At 40.4% G+C, this 20,880-nt stretch overlaps 3 protein-coding genes and 1 long non-coding RNA gene across 15 annotated transcripts in view; 2 read left to right on the forward strand and 2 right to left on the reverse strand.

Moving 5' to 3' along the window:
- The window catches only part of zc4h2 (zinc finger, C4H2 domain containing), a 6,938-nt gene extending 1,304 nt beyond the window's left edge, over window positions 1-5,634 (forward strand). Inside the window, exons 3-5 of the mRNA XM_044204214.1 lie at window positions 19-191; window positions 4,364-4,526; window positions 4,914-5,634. Of these exons, the coding sequence (XP_044060149.1) occupies window positions 19-191; window positions 4,364-4,526; window positions 4,914-5,027 (450 nt within the window). The 3' untranslated portion in view covers window positions 5,028-5,634. The remainder of the gene's footprint in view (window positions 1-18; window positions 192-4,363; window positions 4,527-4,913) is intronic.
- On the reverse strand, window positions 5,581-7,201 carry LOC122879784. Its single transcript, XR_006378788.1, has 3 exons — window positions 6,539-7,201; window positions 6,277-6,431; window positions 5,581-6,131 (listed from the first exon to the last, which is right to left on the reverse strand). It is a non-coding gene; the product is annotated as an uncharacterized LOC122879784 (long non-coding RNA).
- Window positions 7,202-8,549: 1,348 nt separating this feature from the next.
- On the forward strand, window positions 8,550-15,334 carry LOC122879782 (ankyrin repeat and SOCS box protein 12-like). The gene is made up of 4 exons (XM_044204213.1): window positions 8,550-8,747; window positions 9,090-9,409; window positions 10,333-10,861; window positions 10,960-15,334. The coding sequence occupies exons 2-4, from the start codon at window positions 9,125-9,127 to the stop codon at window positions 11,103-11,105; spliced, it is 960 nt and encodes a 319-aa protein (XP_044060148.1). The 5' UTR covers window positions 8,550-8,747; window positions 9,090-9,124; the 3' UTR covers window positions 11,106-15,334.
- The window catches only part of LOC122879778 (rho guanine nucleotide exchange factor 9), a 41,186-nt gene continuing 32,440 nt past the window's right edge, over window positions 12,135-20,880 (reverse strand). For 8 of the 12 annotated variants that reach the window (XM_044204201.1, XM_044204196.1, XM_044204197.1 and 5 more), the window contains 3 exons: window positions 19,311-19,554; window positions 18,832-18,900; window positions 12,135-16,758 (listed from right to left, as the gene is read on the reverse strand). In XM_044204201.1, the coding sequence (XP_044060136.1) occupies window positions 16,583-16,758; window positions 18,832-18,900; window positions 19,311-19,554 (489 nt within the window). In that variant the 3' untranslated portion in view covers window positions 12,135-16,582. Of the gene's footprint in view, window positions 16,759-17,660; window positions 17,729-18,808; window positions 18,901-19,310; window positions 19,555-20,880 lie in introns of all 12 variants that reach the window. The other 4 variants (XR_006378787.1, XM_044204198.1, XM_044204200.1 and 1 more) reach the window with 4 other exon arrangements.

A 20,880-nucleotide genomic window follows, 5' to 3' on the forward strand; every position in this document is an offset into this window, starting at 1 on the left:
GAAATCTTGTCCTCTCAGATGGAGAGCACCATCAAGCAGTCGGAGAATGACCTGAATAAGCTGCTAGAAACAACTCGCCGCCTGCACGATGAGTACAAACCTCTGAAGGAGCATGTTGATGCCCTCAGGATGACTTTAGGTCTACACAGACTCCCTAACCTGAATGAAGAAGAGGAGAAGCTCTCTCTGGAGTCAGTATACACACACAAACAGACACACACACACAAAATGCATGCAAGGTGCACTAAAATTCTTTTGAACAGATGTTGCTTGATACAGTTTACAGTGTGTTTACAACCATGTTTTATATCATCTTTAGGACTCATAAAAGTTTCTTTGTAACATAGTGGTTTTTAGAGCCGATTGACACACACTGAAGATCAGAAAACATCAGAAAATATTTTTGACTATATATGTAAGATAACTTTTTCATATTTTTTGTATGATACACTTAAGCATCAACTTTATTGCCATTGTGCGCAGTCAAAATAGCACTATAGCATAAACACTGTATGGCATTTTTGGACTGCACTGACATTTGAATATCATCTACAGTGTAACCATATAGATTCTCAGACATACAGTACAGGACAGAGACAGAGACCAAAGAAACTCACTTCCAGTGCAAAGGAGAAGTGGAAAAAATACAGCAGCCAGCAGACCATGTAAATATTCAATGGTCACTGTCAAGGTACATTTGAGTAGCATGTCTCACAGAGTGATTGCAGCAACAGATGGCATTTCAGTGTGCATCAACACAGTGTCAATCAGGCTTGTAGGGACATAATGAGTAGATGAGTTAATTCTATTTATTTATAGTACATATAAAGTACATATAAATGTAGCATATACAAATAAAAATGATTGGAGCCTTGTAGCACACCACATGTAATCAGTGACTTTGAGAAAATAAACCCATTCACAGAATGTTGGAAGTTCCACCCAGTCAAAGACAACCACTCCGATGCAGTCCTTTAAATATTGCTTCATTCTATTAATAACGATACTTAGTTCAATTGTATAAATTGCTGAACTACAGCCAAGCAGCATTTGCAGCATCTGCATTCAACAGGATCTAATTTATGACCCTGACAACATCTGTCACAACGTCAAGTGTCAGAGCGATTCAGCAACAAAACAATCCCAACTGAATTGTTATGAATATGTTATTATTAATCAAGACTTTGAGAAATAAATTAAATTAAATGGGCCTATATAAAATCATGCGGCTCACTTTTTTCTAGCAAGGGGTTGCACACAAGCAACCTTAAAATATTCAGACACAACCAGCGGACAGAGAGCTCTCGGGTTGCTACATAATTTCAAAAGTCTAAGAGGAATTCAGTTGATGTGATGTCCACGGGGCTAAAAAACAGTCTCATATTTGAGATAAAGCAGTCTGTATTAATTGGAATTTTTGGCATATGCTTATTAATAAAGATATGTTCATAAAAATAATAAATTGATGCAATTACAAAATCTGAGAGGAATATTTTAGACCATTAAAGATGAAAGTGTGAGCAGTACTTTTCTAGTTTGTTGTGAATTCTTCAAAAGTAGACTGTAAAGATTAATTTATGACAGACACACACACACAAAACAAGTTAAATATACAATTAAAGAGTATGAACTGACTCAAGAGTAAATCTCAGTAACATTTACAATTACAATTAACAACCATTTGATGCAACATCAGTGTGAATATTAAAATTACTGTCAATTGTAGTTGAGGGCATGAGCAAAATTTCCAAAAAGCTTTCCAGCCTGAATTAGTTAAGGTTTAGGTTCAAATACAGTTTGACCAAAGTAGTGCAACATTGTGCAATAGTACATGAGTAATCACAAACTTGGTTATAAATAGCAGCAGTAATAGGCCTACACAGTTCTGTTGGGTGGGGAGGGATGGCACAGATTATGGCAGTGAGGTATTTTATTGGCTTGTAGCGTGATTCAAGTCTTTGAAGGTAGCTGTTGAGATGACCGGTGGTTGTAAGTCATGAGGACCTGGATCTACTCTGCATTGTAGACAAGTTTTGGATCAGATGTTCAGATCTAGGATTTCTCAGATGTCAAGGGCAAATAGCAGTTCCTGTACTTTCATCACCATGGTGTCAAATGGTTGTTTGTTATGATGGGAAGGGCAGACAACATTGTGGAGCTTATTCTCCCTCACTGTGTAGTGGAGCAAAGCCGAAGTATGATGGAGAACTAAAATTTGGGACAGGTTGGTTGTGAGGCAGTTAATTTCCTAGCCATTGAGTGGGGGATGATCTTATGGCCGTCAGTGGTCTGAAGAACCCGAATGATTTGTCTGATTTTAATATTCAGTCATTGATCTTTATGGACTGTTGAACAGACTTCCATAGCCCCAATGTGAACTAATGACAGCAAGACCTTTGGATTATCTCAAGTTAGTGGGACATTGTTTCTGGAAAAAGATGTTTTTCAAATGTCAACACTACAATATCTGCATGACTAGATACTATAAGGAATAAATGGGAAAATATGGTTTTGTGATTTAGGTGAACTGACCCTTAAGTGCCTTAAAATGTAGTATTACTAAAGGCTATTAGAGGCTGGAGTTCTTTCTTGAAAAACAATATTTTTACTCATAAATTGTTAGATTCTCAGTAGCTAATTTTACATTCTTTAACATGCCTTGGTGGTAATGTGGAGGACATTTAAATAATTTAAGGCTTAAAGAGTATCTGATAGATGTTCTCTTGATGGAGAGGTCTGTTAGCCTGTTCAAAAATTCATGTCCAACTAAACCCCCCCCCCCATTTGTCCAGATTCTGTGGCTTCAGAAACTGGCAAAGATGCCAGTAAGCAATAAATCAATTTTCAAGCTTCAGAATGTCCTTGCAGGCACATCAAGGGGGGCTGACAGGTAGACTCCCAGCCACACAAACTGCAGTCTGGCATCCATCAACAGTGGATGGTATTAAGATTGGACAATTTACTATGGAGCAAATCTGAGATAATGGCTGCTAGAATATGGAAGTGAGGTCGATCTCAGTGTTGGACTAGGAGACTCTCAGGTACTGTTAGCTTTTTGGAGGAGCCTCGCTCTAAATACAGAACAGTGTGACAGTAGTAGAAAATGATTTTTTTATCTGAGATTTTTTCCCCCATCATACAGACTAAAACACCCAGTTTGCCAGTTGTTGATTTAGTCCCTCACTCACAGGCACGGCTGTCAAGATGTGACATTCCTGCTCACTTTTGGAATTTGTTTCTAACTCGAGAGTACATAAAGTATTTCAAAATGAATTGTAATTTTTCACTTTAGTTGGCTAGGATATTTTATGTACTGCAAATTGAAATTGTCTTCACAAATTAAGAACTTTAGTTGTCTTCACAAATAAAGAACTTTAGTTGTGAGGAGGTGTGCTAGGCCACAGAGCTGACAGCATTGTTGGCAGGCTAGCTCAGATGATGAGTTCATTTCTGGCCAGATGGTAGTCGTCTATCTTTTCCTTCTTGGTGGTGTGGTCCTTGATGTTCCCTGATTTTATGAGATACTTATAAAGTTGAGACATATCACTGCTGCTCTTCAATGGTTTTTATTAGAAGACAGAAGTCATCACAGAGAAAGGTGTATGATGATGTCTGAGGAGATGTTAAAACTATAACTTGCACATCTTGCTGTCAGCAAAGTGATTTTATCTAACAGTAATAGTGTAATTGTTTTACACGTGTGATGTAGCAACCTTGCATAAACCTAAATCACAGCTCAGTGGCCTGTGGGGTGTTAAGTACATTTTAAGAAACTCTGTGAGAGTGATATATCAGCATAAAAATTAGCACTCTACACCTCCGTAATAGCATAAAAGAATAGAATCCATATCAAATAAACTTGTATTACCTGTGGAATACTGAAATGTGTTATTGTCGTGCTTGTAAATAAGCTTTAATGTTTGGTGCTTTGGTGGATCATGGTTACAGGAAATACAACCCATTAAACTCTACTCTATCACAAACCTATTTTGAGAGAAACCAGAGAGCGTAAAGAAATGGGATATCATTTTTTTACTTTTGAAAATGGGCCAGTTAGGCATAAAGTCCAAGGCCACATTTCTTTCCCAGCCCTCCCCTGCCCACACACACACACAGGCACACTCACATGCATGCAGACAAACACTCTCACAATGACTGTACTTTTGCTCAGTAGTACATAAAAAAATAGGATGCGTGAGATTGACTATAATGATTTTCATTTTAAGTCTCCTTTGTATTTGGTTTTGCCACTACACATCTCTCAATACACAGCGTAGATGGGATAATCTCAACTGTGACATGATTGATAAGCTCTAAATAAGAATCAGCTAGCCAGGTTTCTCTCTTTCTTTGCTTTGAACAGTTACTTTGAGAAGCAGAAAGCGGAGTGGCAGAAGGAGCCGCATGAGCCCACCATCCCAGAATCCCTTGCTGCCGCTGCAGCAGCAGCACAGCAGCTTCAGGTGTCCAGGAAGCAAGATGCACGCCAGACAGCCACCTTCCGACAGCAACCCCCACCTATGAAGGTATTGCTCTTACCGACCATAAAGTAGCTGCAGTCAGGATGTTAAAAAAAAGTAACATTTTCAAGTCTGAATAGTAGGTCTATGGTCTCACCTAATAATAGAACAGCCATTTTCAATTAAGGCCCAAGTTACAGTTAATTAGGCTGCGCTTTGTAGTTTCTTTCTTAATAATGAAAAAGCACTGTGAATTTCCAAGATGTAATTGGCTCCTAGTTGTGCCATATTTGGAGAAAATGGTAAGAATACAAATTCAGACACCACCCTAAAGTTGAATAAATAAAAGAATAAGCTTAGTCAGATACACCCTGACTAAGTTGCTTGCTTATCTGTACAATACAGCAAGGACATAATATGAAGTGATTGCGCAAAATTTCTCCCCCTCTCCAGGCTTGCCTGTCCTGCCACCAGCAGATTCATCGTAATGCTCCCATCTGCCCATTGTGCAAGGCCAAGAGCCGCTCCCGCAACCCAAAGAAGCCCAAGAGGAAGCCAGATGAGTAGATCCTACTCTACCTTCAGCTTCAGTACGGTTTAAAGGGACCTGGTCCAATACACTGATCTAAGATCAGCCATGTACATCACAATATATGGCTGAAATAACAGATCTGTGCTTCAGGACAATTTCAGTCTCTACTTTAACAAATTGTCTTAGTACCTTTTTCATAAACTGTCAACAATTGATTGAGGATCTGGTGTCATTCTGTTTGTTTTATCAGTGCTTTGGATGTGTTTATATGTAATTGTATGACTTTGATAGTAGGTGTACTAGCCCCTAACCATGTAACTGCAACAATGCAAAAAGGAACTTGATAAAATGTCCAAATAATTTTGCCCATGTTGCTATCATTTATTGCCTTAGAAATTGTATTGTACTTTCTATTTTTTTGCAATGCATGCGTGCTTCCATGGCTGTCAGTTGTGTATTTTTTGTGCCAATATAAAAATTTAATAGGTTTAATTGCAAAGCTAAATAAAACACAATGTTGTTTTAATGTTTACAGTGTTCAAGTGACCACAAACTGGAACAAAAAAGGCCAGACTCATTTGCTCTGAATAGTGTTGTGTTTAACTTTAATACAGTGAGAAGAAAATAAATGGCTGTTTTGTACTCACCTTGTTAAGCCTGTCTTTTTTTAAACTGAAAACAAAGCCTAGAAACTTGTTTCTGTTATTTAGAGGTGTGAATATAAATATAGCTGCAGCTGAGCAGGGTAACCAGGGCACCACCGTCAGCATATGGATCAGTGTTCATTGGGCAAATGGGTGGGTTTAGCCTGTGTGTCAAAATAAAGAGGTAGGAATATGTTTGACACCAGCACAACAATGTGCCTTTCATTGTGTTAATACTATGCCTGTCATGTCTGCAGCTATCTGTCTGAAAAAGGACAGCGAGGGCTTGCTAAATTAGTTCCCTGTAGCGTTTTTGTCAGGGTAACCCCTTATTTCATCTGTTGCCAGGGCAACTCCACGTTCCTTAGTCGTTGCTAAGGCAACCCCAGGTTGCTGTGACCCGCATATGTCCACCAAGTAATTCCTCCCAAATCCAGTGAGGGGCATCGAAGGCCTTTGAGAGATTTTGCACAAACTCCCCCAACGTGCACACTCCTATAACAGAGAAAGAACAGTTTTAATCCTGCAAACATTTTTTTTTTTTTATTCTGTCTGATCTGTCGAACTAGTTGGCAGTTAGAGACATATGGCTTGTACGAGTGTGACACTGAGCTCGCATGTCTGTGTTAAAGTCACTTACTCCATAGCTCAAGTGTGTGTGTTTAGTCTGCCCTTCAGGGTTTGGAACTGCAGTTGTGTCTTCTTCCTCCTGATAAAACTTTTCAAGGCCAGAGAAGACTGTTCCTGCTCACACACACTGCAGGCGGCGGGATCATGGAGCTCCGCCTCTGCAGCCTGCCACAAAAGATAAACACATGAGATGAGAAATAGAGAAATAAAATAGGCGTTTTTCTATCGTATGGCCCACGGAAGAACTGCGTCACACGAGAGTGTTTGCTAACCCGTCTCATCTCCTCCTTGAAAGTTTTGAGCCTCAGCATTGAAATGAGTTGAGGGGGGACGGGCTGGACCTCAGGACCTTGACACATGAGATTGTGGGAGTCTTGGTATCGCTCTAGTTCTGTACACTCTGTGTGATCTCTAAAGTCGTCCCCGCTTACAACTGGTCTTCCAGATTCGGGCCTCTCGCTCCCTCTGGCTCCTTTGTGTTTGTGTCTCCTCTCCTCTTTGGAGGACTGAGGGTGCTGCTGTTTGCTTCGGACACAAGAAATCATTCGTCTGCAGTGGTTTCTTAGGGCTTCCTCCTCCTCCTCCTCCATTTTGTACATAAATCCAGCAACCGGGAGCACAGTTGTAGTTCTATCTTATCAGTTATATAAATAATATCAGGAAGTATCACCCCAAAAAGCTGACGTACTAACGTAACTCGTAAATAAAGCGCGGTCCAGTTTTCTGGGGGAGGGGGGGGTAAATAACCAACCGTTTTCTTTGAGCAAAACGAGACCTTTAGGAGTGAAATATGAAACAATTTAAAACTAGAAACAAAGGTCACTGCCAAAAATGGCTTCCCTCTTTACCAAACTAGAGACGGTTTATAAATCTAACAAGTATCTTTGACCGAACTGTTTACACGCCCTCTTCTTTTAGTGTTTACTTCAGCTGCACTTCCTGCCATCGGCGCAGCTCTACCGCCATCTGGTGGTCGACGGGGGCATGGGAAGGGGAAGCACATGGACGTATTTTTGATTTAATCCAGTGTCATTTATTTATTTATAATTCAAGCATTCAATTATTTGTATTTATCACATGTAGACCAGAGGATGTACAGTGAAGTGTAAAAATAATCACAAGACTTTGCTAAATCCAACAAAAACAGTGTGCAATACCAAATATTAAATGCACAATACAAAGATCATAAAAAATAAAATGTGCAATATTTAGACCACAAAAACGTGCAGTATAAAATAGGCAGTACTTTAAAAAAAATCACCCGAAAAGAGATGGTATAAACAGAAGGTTTAAAGATTTAATTAAAACGATGTTAATGGTCATCACTATCAACAATAAGGAAGGTAAAAGCTGTAGGCTTTGGCAACAGAGTATGCTTTTCCATTTTACATTCATGTAGTCACCTTGTGACACAATATCACATATATTAGATAACAGGACATCAGTGCACTGGCTAGAGGTTGGTTGGCTTTGTTTTGCCTGGTAGTGATACATTTCACATTCTGTTTTGTAGGATAATGTATCCAGAAAAAAAATATATATATATATTAGAAATGTATGTATTAGAAAATGTTATGAGATTCAGGAAATTTGCATTAAAAGCCAATCTTAGTTATCCATATGTAATTGTTCCATGTCTGTGTGCTCAAATAAATAAATCATAAGTTTCCTCATGTATTTGTACAATGCCAGGAATCTGGACTCTTGTGCCATCTGCTGAAAGAATGTGGTGTGTCACAGCCTCCCTTCTAAACATGGGACAGTATGAAGACATGGGTGGGTTTGGCAGAGGAACAGCTGACTGGTTGCTCCTCTAAAAGCTTCTGACAGTCACGCAGCTGACACTTAGTAAAATGGCTGCCTTGGTGTGAATTAAGGAAACAGGGTGATGACACGGCACATACAGCAAACTGACTGCCTTTCTCGTTGATTATTTGGCAGTATCATCGCAGTGGGAAACCAAACAAGGCAGTTGTGGGCTGTTGTGTCTTTACAACCTGTTTGATAAGCTGAAACGCAAAGTGGAGAAACATAACATGCTTCACCATGCACTGTGACATAGGGACACAGACGTCTCCATTTCATCTTTGTTTTTATTCAGGACACAGGGAAAGACAGGCACACTCACCAATCACAGACTGAGTGTCACACTTGTATCACCTTTCTAATTATAAACCTGAGCCTGGACTCTCCAAGAATGGAAGTTTAGCCAGCCCCATCTGTGGCCTAAAATTAGCCCCCACCCCAGAAAAGAGCTCTGACCCCCTCTGTCAGTTAACACACACACACACACACACATACACACACACACACTCAAACCATACTGCACTTTTCACAACTCCCAGCTCAGCATCACACACACTTTGGATGCCCTTTCTTTCCTTGTTTCTTCCACGTGACTTATTATGGCGTTTTGAAAGTGTTTAACTTCTCTCCTCTTCTGATATTTTTGGAAATAACATCAGCAAGCAACTAGATGAGGTAAGTGTCTTGTTGCAGTAAGTTCCAGTTTGCTGCTGTTGATACAAACCATGTAACTTTGTTTCTACAGAGCTAATTCTGTGGACCTTTAGTGGGAAAACATTTATTTTGTATGTCTATGAGTAAAAACTGCCCTAACTGCGCACTAAGGCTTAGAAGCCATACACATTATATCTACTCTGCATGGTCATGGTAAGAAGTGTCATTCTTTTACTTTCATGTAGAAATGTGTTATGTTGAAATAAAAATCATGCCTAACAAAAATAACCCAAAATGACAAGAGTATGTCAGCTGTGTATGTGTTTGGGTGTATTATCATCTCTGACATTTTTGCCATTGCAGTTGGAAAGGCTTTGACTTTAGCCTGGAGTTACATTATGGTTCTGGGCCAAGCTGTCAACATGAGTTTGATGGACATTTCTAAGATCTTCTCCCTGCTGCAGCCTAAGGAGGAGGATGAGGACAACGAGCAGTGTCAGGCCCTGAACAACGCAGTGAGCAGCAACGACGTGACTCTGCTCTCCGAACTTCTGTCTCAGGAGAGTTACAGGAGGTCTATCAATGCTCGAAGTGGGTGGGGGGTCCCAGTAACCCCCTTGCGCACTGCCGCTGCTCTGGGACACCTGAGGTGCTTGGAGTTGTTGTTAGAGCATGGTGCAGAGGTGAGATACAGAGAGAGCATTTTGTTGTACAGCTTTCAGATGAGGATGGTGAGATGGCTGTTTGAGAGTAGGTGTGGAGGAGGCGGGCGGGACACTATAGCTGTGCTGGCTGGTGGGTGTAATGGACATAAGTATCCTATTTAATAACCAAAATTATATACTACACTCAGCCATCACACATTTCATTTAAAAGCCCAAAAATGGTCCCGAGATTCTTCCTGCAGGTCTTTTTCATTTAATAGAAATGAAGACGTGAGATTTTCACTACATTTTACACTTTGGGCATTAAAGCTGCACTAATCAACATTTTTATATGAGCAATGGATCAAATGACTGAGTGAAATATGAAGGGGGTCAGTGGTAGTGAGAAGCCCACACAAAATTATTACCCAACTTTGCAGTGTCTCAGTTCTACAGAACGTTTTAGCATCTTTTAGCTCTTTGTTTTGGTTTTCCGTCCTTCAAACTCTGCTGTTATCAACGTTGCTTCCAGAAGCAGCAGACCAAAAAAAAAAGCTCTGATAAACTAACTACACACTACCTGACCAGTACCAAATGGCAGATGGACAATATTAGCAACCAGCTAGGGAAATGGTGGAGCATTTAGCTGCTAAAAAGCCAGATATTTCCCTCAGGAATTAGTGGAGACTGAAAAAAGAACTAAAAGAAGAGTGAATACTGGCCTAAAATCCTTAGTTAAATAAATGAATGCTAATTTTGCTCAGTCCGTTCTAGAATCTTTTGCTAAGACATTCACTAATCCAACTTTAGAGGTGAGAATATGTCAATCTTGTGTTTACTGCCAAATTAACGGCAGTGCACTAAAAAAAAAAAAATCACTTAAGGTCTTGGACCACCAAATCACAATTTGTCAGGAATGTGTTTCCTACTGTTACAACATGTACTGCTGTGTTTGAATCCAGATTGACAGCCTGGACGTGAAGGCCCAGACGCCTCTGTTCACAGCTGTCAGTGGGAAACATCTGGACTGTGTGGTGGCCCTGCTGAAGGCCGGAGCTGATCCCAATGGCAGCCAGTACAACAACTGCTCCCCGCTGCTGACTGCCGCCCGGGAGGGCGACGTAGACGTGCTCCGAGAGCTGCTGCGGTTCGGAGCCGAGGTGGACGTCAGACCCAAAGTCCCAGAGTGGGCCTCCAATGCCACAACCTGCAGAGGACCCCTTTATATCTCAGCTGTTTATGGACACCTGGACTGCTTTAAACTGCTCCTTCTCCATGGGGCCAACCCCAACTACAACTGCACAGATGAGAAGATGTTGGCCAGGATAAAGCAGCCAAAGACAGTTCTGGAGGTGTGTCTCCGTTATGGCTGCGGGGTGGAGTACATCCAGCTTCTCATAGACTTTGGGGCGGACGTGTATCTGCCTACACTGATCATTGACAAGACTACAAAGCAGAATGAAGCTCTGGGTCTGCTGCTCAAAGAGAGAGGTGAGACACTTAATATAGTTGGTTCAGTCAGCATTGAAGTGTGGAATGTCTCAAAATGCTAATGTTGAGCCACCTTTATTTGTCTGTTTCTGCCCCAGTTTGTCCCAAAACACTGATGTCGCAGGCTCGTCTAGCAATTCGAAGATACCTCCCCCTTGCCAATAAGGAAACTGCCGTTGACAGTTTGGACATTCCTCTGATCCTGAGGAACTACCTGAAGCATGACACCTCTGAGCTGATATGATGCTCACGTTAGCATCAGAATATATGGCCAGTGATGTTTTTTTTTTGTTTTTTTTTTTACCTCATTGCTGCACAGTCATGACTGGATAACTGATTTCTAGCTTTGCCATATTTTCCCACAAGCAGGATTTGATAACAGACACACAACCAATCTCAATGTGTAATATTGTTGGTTCCTTTAGAGGTCACTGTACAGTCCCAGTGCTGGAAATTCTTGTTTTTCTTATTTATACATGAAGATTGAAGTTTGTGACTCCACATAGATGTATTTATTCAGTAGCTTAAGTTTAAATAGCTACACAAAGATCATCGAAGTGTCTTTGTAAAACACAGACAGATGATCATCCTGAAGGGCTCCATGTTGGAAAATGTGCCATGTCCTTGGGAAGTGTAACACCGTAGTTGACCACTAGAGACCACAGTAATACTGCTTTTGAGTTTTTTGAAATTTGAGGCTTCTCATTGGCAATTTTGAACATGTTAATGCCTCACTGCATCATATTTAGCTCTGTCCCCTTCTCAGGTGACATTACACAATCAAATATAGTCTCACTTCAGTTATTTTGACATCCAGACACAACTAGAGAAACACACACACACACACACACACACACACACACACAAACAGTGTCTGCGTCGCACCAGGATGTCTTAGATCTTGTCTGAAAAACAGTCTTGCATCTGTTGACTTCAAAACATTAGGAAGCGGAGTGATCAGGCTACACTTCAGCATGGCCAACTGGGAGAATATATTTGCATAAGTCTCATTACTTATTGATTGCAGCATAGTTATTTGCAGGCTACAATTTGTGGTTGGAAGTTTGTTGAAAATGTTCTTTTGTGACTTGTGAACACCATCCTGAAAATGTTAATATCTTGTGCTTACGTGCCCTTAAACCTTTCTTGTGCGATACATCCAGGAGTGAATGTGTCAGCTGTTGGGAATGGGACCCACAAACAGGAAATGATGTCACAAGACAGGAAACTCAGCACAATGCTCTCACTCACACATTGAAGCCTGGACACGCAGTTCTGTAGAGGTTTTATTTTCAACAAAAGTACAGCTATATCAGATATGGATTGATTTTTACAGCAAAGTACAACATATTCCCAGTGCTTCTGATTACATCAAAACATATAATGTACATACAGTTGACATCTCCACTCTCCCATTCACAGTTTCTGGATTGAATAGGCATTATTTTTCAGGTTTTTCATTTCTACAACAAATAATCAAACTCAAAGGCCAGCAAGAAAGAAAATGACAAATGTTTGCATATGGTGACAAAGGATATGGATACTGTGAGTAAAGTTTTCCGTGACAGGCAAAAATCCAGACCTCAAACTAGATGGTAATATACAATGAATAGATTCCAAAAGTGGGATGTCAGTCTTCTGTTAACCTAGATGTCATTGAACACCACATCATTATATGGCTCATTGAAGACTCTGTTGTGCCCTGACTATTCTGAAACAACACAGGACTGCATAACCAACTGCAAGGAGTTCCTACTGAAGATGTTGCTATGCTAAATGTGAGTGAAGGTGGTTAGCGGCTCATGTACACCGTGGACTAAAAGGAATTACATAAATCTGAGCAACCTCTGATGCATCCAATTGACAGTCGACTAACTTGGCTGTCTTGGTTTTATGACTGAAAGAGAAAAAAAAACTTAATCTGCACAGAAGGCTGTCCTCTCAGCTCTCAGTACAAGGTCAGAATGATAATTATATAAGAAAATAAAACCAATATATACATCCTTTTAACAATGTGGCCAAAATGGTACTATTTTATACTGCATTCAATAAATACAAGTGAGGAATTAATTTGTACTATCAAGTCATTGTACTTCAAAGAATTATTTCTTAAGTAGAAACAAGAGCGTGATATGAATTGCAATGAAGTACTGTGTGTGTGTCTGTGTGTGTGCGTCTTCAGGATTATGTATATTTTTAGCTCATCCCGAGAGGTTTCATTTATTCAGCTCTTCTGCTTGACTACAAATCTATACACAAACACCCATGATCAGTGCTAACTCCTATTTGGTTCACTGTTGTCATAGAAAAATTATACCCGTTTTGCCTCAGCGGTTAATGGCATTCCAAAAACATAACCAGCAGTTTGGACCATGACAGTGTAGGTTGGAGTCAAAGAAAAGAAAAAATAAAGATTGAAAATAATGTTAAAGTTTATAGTACCCATTATATCTGGGCAAAGAGAGCATCAGTGCCTTTCATTTCACCTATCAACAGTTCAGTCTTTGATTCAGCGTGAGGAAAGATGGTCTCTACTTGACAATAAATAAAAACAGAAGCTACAACCTGTGATGTATAGTGAGCAGGAGACAGGTGGACAGAGAAAAGAACTCCCTTTAGTGAGATGGTATGGGTTCACAAATGAATGGTTCCGCGTTGTGGAAAAATCCCATTGGAAGTTAAATGAAACTAAACAATCTGTTAAGAGTTGTCTTAAGTCTCATGCAAAATATTGGATGCCACAAGCATGCATTTACCTGGTACTGAGGTCTACCGCACGCTAGAACTGGAACAACATTTGTCTCCAACGCAAAATACCAATATCCAAATATATGATCTGTTCTTTTTACATTATTTACAGTGTGTAGCTGATAAAGGTAAAATACATGATTGCTCTATTGATTTATAACTCAACGTTAATTATATACTTTGAAATGTGAAACCTAACTTGACTAATGAAAATCTGTTTCCTACTATATATTCAAATGAAACCATCTTTCAGCATGTTAAATAGATAACAATAAAGGAATTCTAAGTAGTTTCTAAACATCTGAAATTAGAATGAACTTCTTCTTGTGCAATAAAATTACCGCTATGCAAGTGTGATATAGTATAATAAGGTGTTTTAAGTGTTTCAGTCAGAAAGCACAGTATCTACTCATATGGAAAAGGCCTGACCTCTAAGTTTCTGTCCGAGTGGATCTCATGCACTGGGGAACGAGGAATTCCCAGTGTGTATGAGAGACAGAGAGAAAGAGAGAAAGAGAGAGAGAGAGATGCAAGTCCCACACTTAAGGGAAAATACATGACTAATTCAAATCTGCCTGTGAAACTGAATAGATAATCACTAGTGGAATGCTGGAAGGCACTGTTAGATAGCATCTCTCTTCTCCGCAGCAGAACGGGCCAGCAAGTGTGCATGATTATGTGTCTGTGTGCGTGTGTGTTTGCCTGCATGCTTGTGTCTGTATGTTGGTACTGGTTGGGGCGTGGAGTAGGGGAATGGGGGCGGGACGGGGGCGGGGCAGGGGCGGGCGTAGCACGGGACCTGAGGTTATCATGGCCTGGGAACCATATCTTTTTGCTGTGCCAGACCAGGGAATTATCTTCCAAAACAATCTCACAGGGAGCCATCTCTACAGACACCAGCAGCCAACTCACCCATTTCTCAACTTTCTTTACTGAAACAAAACATAAATTACACAACATACAAAGCAATTCTAAGGTCTTTTTATCCAATAGGTTATAAGGCCTATAAGAAGGCAAACAAATGACATAGAACGATATATAACTCTTTCATATCACGTTGTAGTGAATAGTGAAGATATATAATGATATATCACATTGCACAAGTTGTCATACTTTATATGTACTGTCCATCAGGTGATATAATTCAACACAAAATGTACTTCTGTATCTGATATCTGAAAATATGATCACAAACCACGGACTGATGTGTCACTTACATTCCAACTGTAGAAAAGAAAAAACCTTGGTAGTTTCTCCTCAGCACATCGTCTCTTTTCTAACACCTCTGTTGAAGAAGCACGGGATCTCGCTAACAGCAGCTTCGGGAACATTGTTGATTAAACAAATCAATCTGGTCAGGCCACAGTCCTTTGTAAATAACTTAACAGTGCCGAGCTAACTGCCAGAACATGGATCAGATCTGGAAAACAATGTGACGGGGAGGAGTGCCAAGATTTGAAGCTGCAGTCTTTAGAGATGCATGAATCTGTCAGAGGACACCTGCATGCTACAGATTAAATTCACCTTTCCGCCTCCCTATGGTATTGGCTCACACTTCTGCACTCTATACTGACTCACAACCACCTGATATGGTTGTCCTGTTCATTTATAATTTCTGCCATTTTTGTTGACCATTTCCCCTTGTGCTGGTTAGGGTTCTTTCTAATTTCTCACACTGTGGCATCGCATGTTTGCATCGCTCCTACTCAAATGAGAGAAAAAGTCTTACTCAGACTGAATATGTGCTGTGCTTTTTACATTGTGAGCAATACAAAATAATTAAGTCAACTGAAGAAGTCTTTTTTTTATGCAGCTGACACGAAAAAGAGATTTTATTTTAGACCTTGGCCAATGCATCAACTTCACTTTAAGCTCTCAGTGGATTTCCGGAGGTATAGGGTGTGCTCTTTCCAAACACCCAGTGAGCTGCCAGCACAGTGCTACAGGGGTGGTCTCTGGGGAGAGTGGGGAGGGGCTCTGAAACAAGGCAGGTGGACCGTAGCCTGCCTATGTCCTGCTCCCAGCTGTTTCATCTGAGCGGCAAGCTCTCCGTCAAATGCAAACCCACAGCCCCTCGACGTGATCGGTTATGAATACCCTGTCAAAAGTGGTTGGTGAAAGGATGTAAATATTCTATTGATGCTCCGACAATTGATTTGCTCCCTGACCCATCATATCATGGCCAGTGGCAGGTTTCCAAAAGAATGAAGCTCTTCCTCTGAGAGCCACTGACTCACAGAGGCAGAGCAGGCGGGTAGAGAGATAGAGAGGACAAGAAGAGGGATGCAGAGAGTGAGGGAAACACTGTGAACGTCAGACTTGGTGAAGAGAGGGGGCTACTATATGCAAACAGCTAGCGAGAGGAATATGCAGCGTTGAGAGTGAGGAGGAGATCCAGATGCAGGCATCAGTAGAGCAGAGATGGCCTGACCGGTCTGTGATCACTGGCAGAATGGATCTAACTCAGAGATGATGCTGACAGTCGGGCCCCTGTCATTATTCAATCTCACATTCAGAAGAAAGCAACAAGCAATCTCACATAGCAGCACAGCAAGATCTCAGCTTTTGGACACAATCATATTACTGGGAATGCCCTGGCTTGGCTTTGTGTCTCTTTCCAGATGATGGATTAAAAATGAAATAATATAACAATCTCAGTAACTCCAGGACATTCCGATGGTGTGAATATGCAGAATCCGAGGGAAAGAGTTCATGACAGTTGAATCAGCTGGAGAAGCATGATAACTAAGAACGTTACTAACATATATGAATTGTAAAGTTTTATTTTTTCTCAATTTCTCAAGTCTTCAGTCCTCTTGCTGCTTCCAGTCACACTCTATTAACATTGGTCCTTAACTTTGAAGTCTCTTGTGTATGTGTGTTTTTCGTATTTTCTTCGTCATGGGACATGATCATCCAGTGTTTAGTGCTTCTAAGAAAAATAGCTGGTCCTTCAGAAGAGTCTGTGTATCTCTATTTCTTAAATGGAGCTAATCTACTAAAATTCTGCCAGAAAGGAGCCTGGCCTCTTTTGGATTGACTGAATTCAAAAACCTCTCCTTGTGCCATGTCCTCCGTTACCTCATACTGCCCAGCACTGAGGGGGTCCTGGGGGGGCGGGTATGAGGGGGGCGTGCACCTGTTTACACCTAAGAAGGCAGGTGCAAAAAGAGCAAGAAGGGGGTGTAAGGGGAGGGGTACAAGGAGGCAGTGCAGGGCACAAAGCAGAAGAGAAAAAGAAGGGAGGTGGATAGCAAACAGGAAACATTGTCAGTAATGTATCTGAAACAGACACAACAACACAACATCAAGTCATGCGTCCAAAGAAAACAGGCACAGAGACGTACAAAATGAGCCTTCAGTGTTAACATTCCTGCATATTAAACCTGAGATATGATATGATCATATGATGACGGCTGAATTGGGAGAAACGTGGAATTCAGCTCTAGCAATGACACAAGGAAGACTAAAGATGCTATTCATTCAAACTCTGTAGCAGGCAAACAAGAGAACCAACAGATTACATCTGATACAATGATGAAACCAGGCATTTGGACAAGGGACATTGTTCTTCCATGTTTGTTGACAGCATATTTGTTTGAATAGCACCCTCGACACTTGAGAACACAAGTAAAAATAGAGCCAACAGAAAGCTGTTAATATGCATTTAACTACAGTCTACAAAGTAATTTAGCTACAGTCTACAAGCATCACAACTAAGCTAGTGCAATTAAAATTAGATACAATCAATATTTGGAGATGAAATATTCAAAAGTTGCCATGGCATCTTATAAAAAATGAAAAGATGAGAACAGTGTCTTTTGTTACAGGTATTTTACAGCCAAACACTGTTTTAGCAGTTAGAAGGGTTTGATCTATTTGTGTTAGTGGAACCTGTTTATCTTGGATAGACAAGATAATGCTTGTAAACAGATTGGACAGTGACTGCATGCTCCAATGCCAACGTTAATCACAACACCTCCCAATGCTGCTTAGCAGTTGCCATGGCATCTTATTGTGCTAGCTCTAAGGAGAACTCTAATGCATATACCTTTATCATTTTCAAACCATGTCCATACAACATGGCCCTCTTTCTCAAGATGAAATCTATAAATGAATCTGAAATTCAAGAGAGTACTTCACCTTGTGCCAGCCATGTACACATACAGCACTTAGAAACACACAACATTTACTTCTGACAGACATCTACAGGGATCCTAATGTCAGAAAGAACATTCCAGCAGTGGTCATTGGTTAATTAATACCTTAATGGATGGTCATGCTTATTGTGAAACTGGCAATAGCAAGAACATCAGTAATGGTAAATGTACAAACATCTAGCCTCGCACTAAAATGGCTAAATCTTAAAGGATGATACCAGCAGTTTGGGCATGTGGGTCTTCTGTCTGATGCTTTGTCAGGAAGTAGCATCTTGAAAAACATGTTAGACATGTTTTCCTGTTTCTGAGATAGTTGGTAGCTGTTGGAGTAAACAGTATTTTGACATAAACAGAACTTGTTAAATCACAATATAAGTAACATGATTACCCTGATGTTTCTCCTGACTTCAAGGTGTCATGTTGTTCCATTGTGCTAGATTACACACTGTAAGGTAAAGGCTCCTTGTTCTACAAGTTAGATGCTATAAATAATAATAATATAAACAAGTAAGTAAGTAAGTAAGTATCAACCAAAAAGGGTGATTTTTGCTTAGGGTATACTTTGACAATCTGGATGTAAATGGAAGTGATGAGCACCATCAACCACCCTAACTCAGTAACAGAAAAAATGCAAACAGTTGTCTGAGGTAATACATTTTTTCAAGACAAGCGTGACACAGGACCCACATGTCATGAACACCGGTATCGCCCTTTAAACTCAATAAGTCATGCAAACAGCCCTCTGTCTTTTCATTGATGCTTAACAGCTGCTTTACAACTCATATCAAGTCATTCTTGTGTATGGGCTGACAGACATTTAACTCAGAGGCAAAATATTGAAAGTAATATAGTGAGAAGACATGAATCCACTTGACGTTTCTAGCTTACTTAGTACACATATAGTCTAGGTCCATTCATAAACAAAGTAGGCGTGTTTAAAAAAAGGTGTAGAAAGTAAAAAAAGAGAGCAGGTTAAGGGAAGAGTAAACAGCGATGAGAAGACAGAGCACACCAGCGAGGAAAAGAAAAGGGAAATCACCTGATATCTTCTTGTTGCCTCACCTTTCTGTTTGGTCACCTTTCTCACTGTCATGGCCGCCTGTCGCTTCTGGTACTCAGAGATCTCAAACCCTAAACAGCAAACAAGATTGTATGTTTTACAAATGTTCCACACAAGGGCTGTAAAGCATGTGAATAAAGGATGCAATAGGTCACAAGAAGCTGCATTTTACTGTGACTTAGCTATGAAGCGCTTAGCGTTTAGGTTTAGCTTTTCGCAATAAAGTCCTAAGATGTACATGTAACATGTTTTGACAACATTCTGAGCATGAAGTAGAGCTCAGGCCTGATTGTCAAGCTCACTTTATAACAATTATGGCTTTAATGTTACGTACATTACACAGGAAATTTCCGTTTTGTGCTAAAAAGGCCACCTTGTAATGTGCTGCAGCAAATACAACATGTAACCAAAGCTCCGTCGCCCCTTGTGAATAAAACTAATGCTTTCCAAACAGGGAGGTGCAGAGAGGTGTGTGACTAACCGATTTTCTCATCCTCCTGCACCATCTTCCTCTCCTCATGGAAGGCCCTGAGCCAGCGGATCTTCTCCTCTGGCTTCTTAGCCAGGAAGATGTGGATCTCCTCGCTGTCTTTGTTGCACAGTTTGAAGGCGTTCTTCACACTGACGTTGAAGTCATCGTCACGCCCATCTATGGCGTCCCGCACCTCGTAGCGATCCATGTCGATGCGGCCCTTATAGTACAGGATATCCCGGCGTATCAGATCCTGGGCAAGAGGAGGAGAGGATGTCTGTTAATTAATGTGTGTATGCGTGTGTGCTGAACCATAGAGGTGTCAACAAGCATCCTTCCCTTGGTATCCTGAGAGTCTGTCTTATGCAACCCTTTCCATCTGCTGCCCAAACATACAAACACCTTCCACACACATCGCAGAACGCCACATTTCTCTGCGTGTCCGACCAACATTCCAAAACCCAAAGATATCGCAGTTTACAATTGTAGAAAACTACGTAAACCTGCAAATGTTTACATTTGAGAAGCTGAAACGAGAGAATTTTGGTATTTTGTCTTTAAAATATGCCGCAAAATGATAAATCGTTTACTCAATAGTGAGCAGAAAATCACGGTGTCATCACTGACAGCGGTAGACACACACAAAGGTAATTTTCACATCTATAAAATACAAAGCATTGCATTGTGGGATTGTTAGCAGAGAGAATATTTTTTGGTCTACTATAAAATATCAGAAAATAAATGAAAAATGCACATTCCAATTTCCTAAAGCCAAAGCTGACATCTTAAGAGTGAATGTTTCATCCGAACCAACAGTCCAAAACCAAAGATATTCAGTTTAATATCACACAAGACAAAGAAAAGAAGCAAATCTTCACACTGGAGAAGCTGGAATCAGGGAATGTTTGCCTTTTAGCTTAAAAAATGACTTGAATCAATTAATTAATCCTCAAAATAGTTGCCAATCAATTTTCTGTCAATCGACTAATTGTTCCAGCTCTATAGCAGTTCATCAACCACAAATAACCTGAACCTATGCAACTTTTATAATTTGCAGGAATAAAACTAGCACATGGAAAAAAATCTTCATTGTGACCATTGCCTGACGGCCAAATAACATCCAGTCACACTATAAGGTCAAGGAAGGTAAAAAGAAAAAATAAAGAACAGGCATCTTTTAATAAGCGTGCAGAGAAAAATCTGCATCCGTGTGCTGATAAGGAAGAGATGAGAGGAAAAGATGGAAGGCTACATGCAACGTGTTACTAACTCACCCTGAGGGCTGCCATTACACATGTTGTACTGAGGATGCTGGAGAAGGATGTGTAGAACAAAGACTAGAATTTATAATTTAGTGTGTCTTGGAGCAGACTTTATTTAGTGGACCAGAATAGCCAATACACGTGCAGAAATACTGGAGTTCATTTCTGGTGTCAGAGATGTTCAACAATGATAAAAAGGGGGGAGGATGAGGACAGAGGGAAGGCTAGAAAAACACAAGTCAGTGTGTGACGGCCTATATGTCTTTGTTAGTTTTTTCTGTGTGTTTGTTTGTGTAATGGTGAAACTATTGTTCTCT

Source organism: Siniperca chuatsi, linkage group LG8 (assembly GCF_020085105.1).
Source record: "Siniperca chuatsi isolate FFG_IHB_CAS linkage group LG8, ASM2008510v1, whole genome shotgun sequence".
Taxonomy (NCBI): domain Eukaryota; kingdom Metazoa; phylum Chordata; class Actinopteri; order Centrarchiformes; family Sinipercidae; genus Siniperca; species Siniperca chuatsi.

Coding starts and splice junctions, on each gene's coding strand:
- LOC122879782 (XM_044204213.1), top strand. CDS start 9,125: ATGGTTCTGGGCCAAGCTGTCAACATGAGTTTGATGGACATTTCTAAG. Junction 9,410..10,332: donor TGTTAGAGCATGGTGCAGAG/GTGAGATACAGA, acceptor GTTTGAATCCAG/ATTGACAGCCTGGACGTGAA. Junction 10,862..10,959: donor TCTGCTGCTCAAAGAGAGAG/GTGAGACACTTA, acceptor TTTCTGCCCCAG/TTTGTCCCAAAACACTGATG.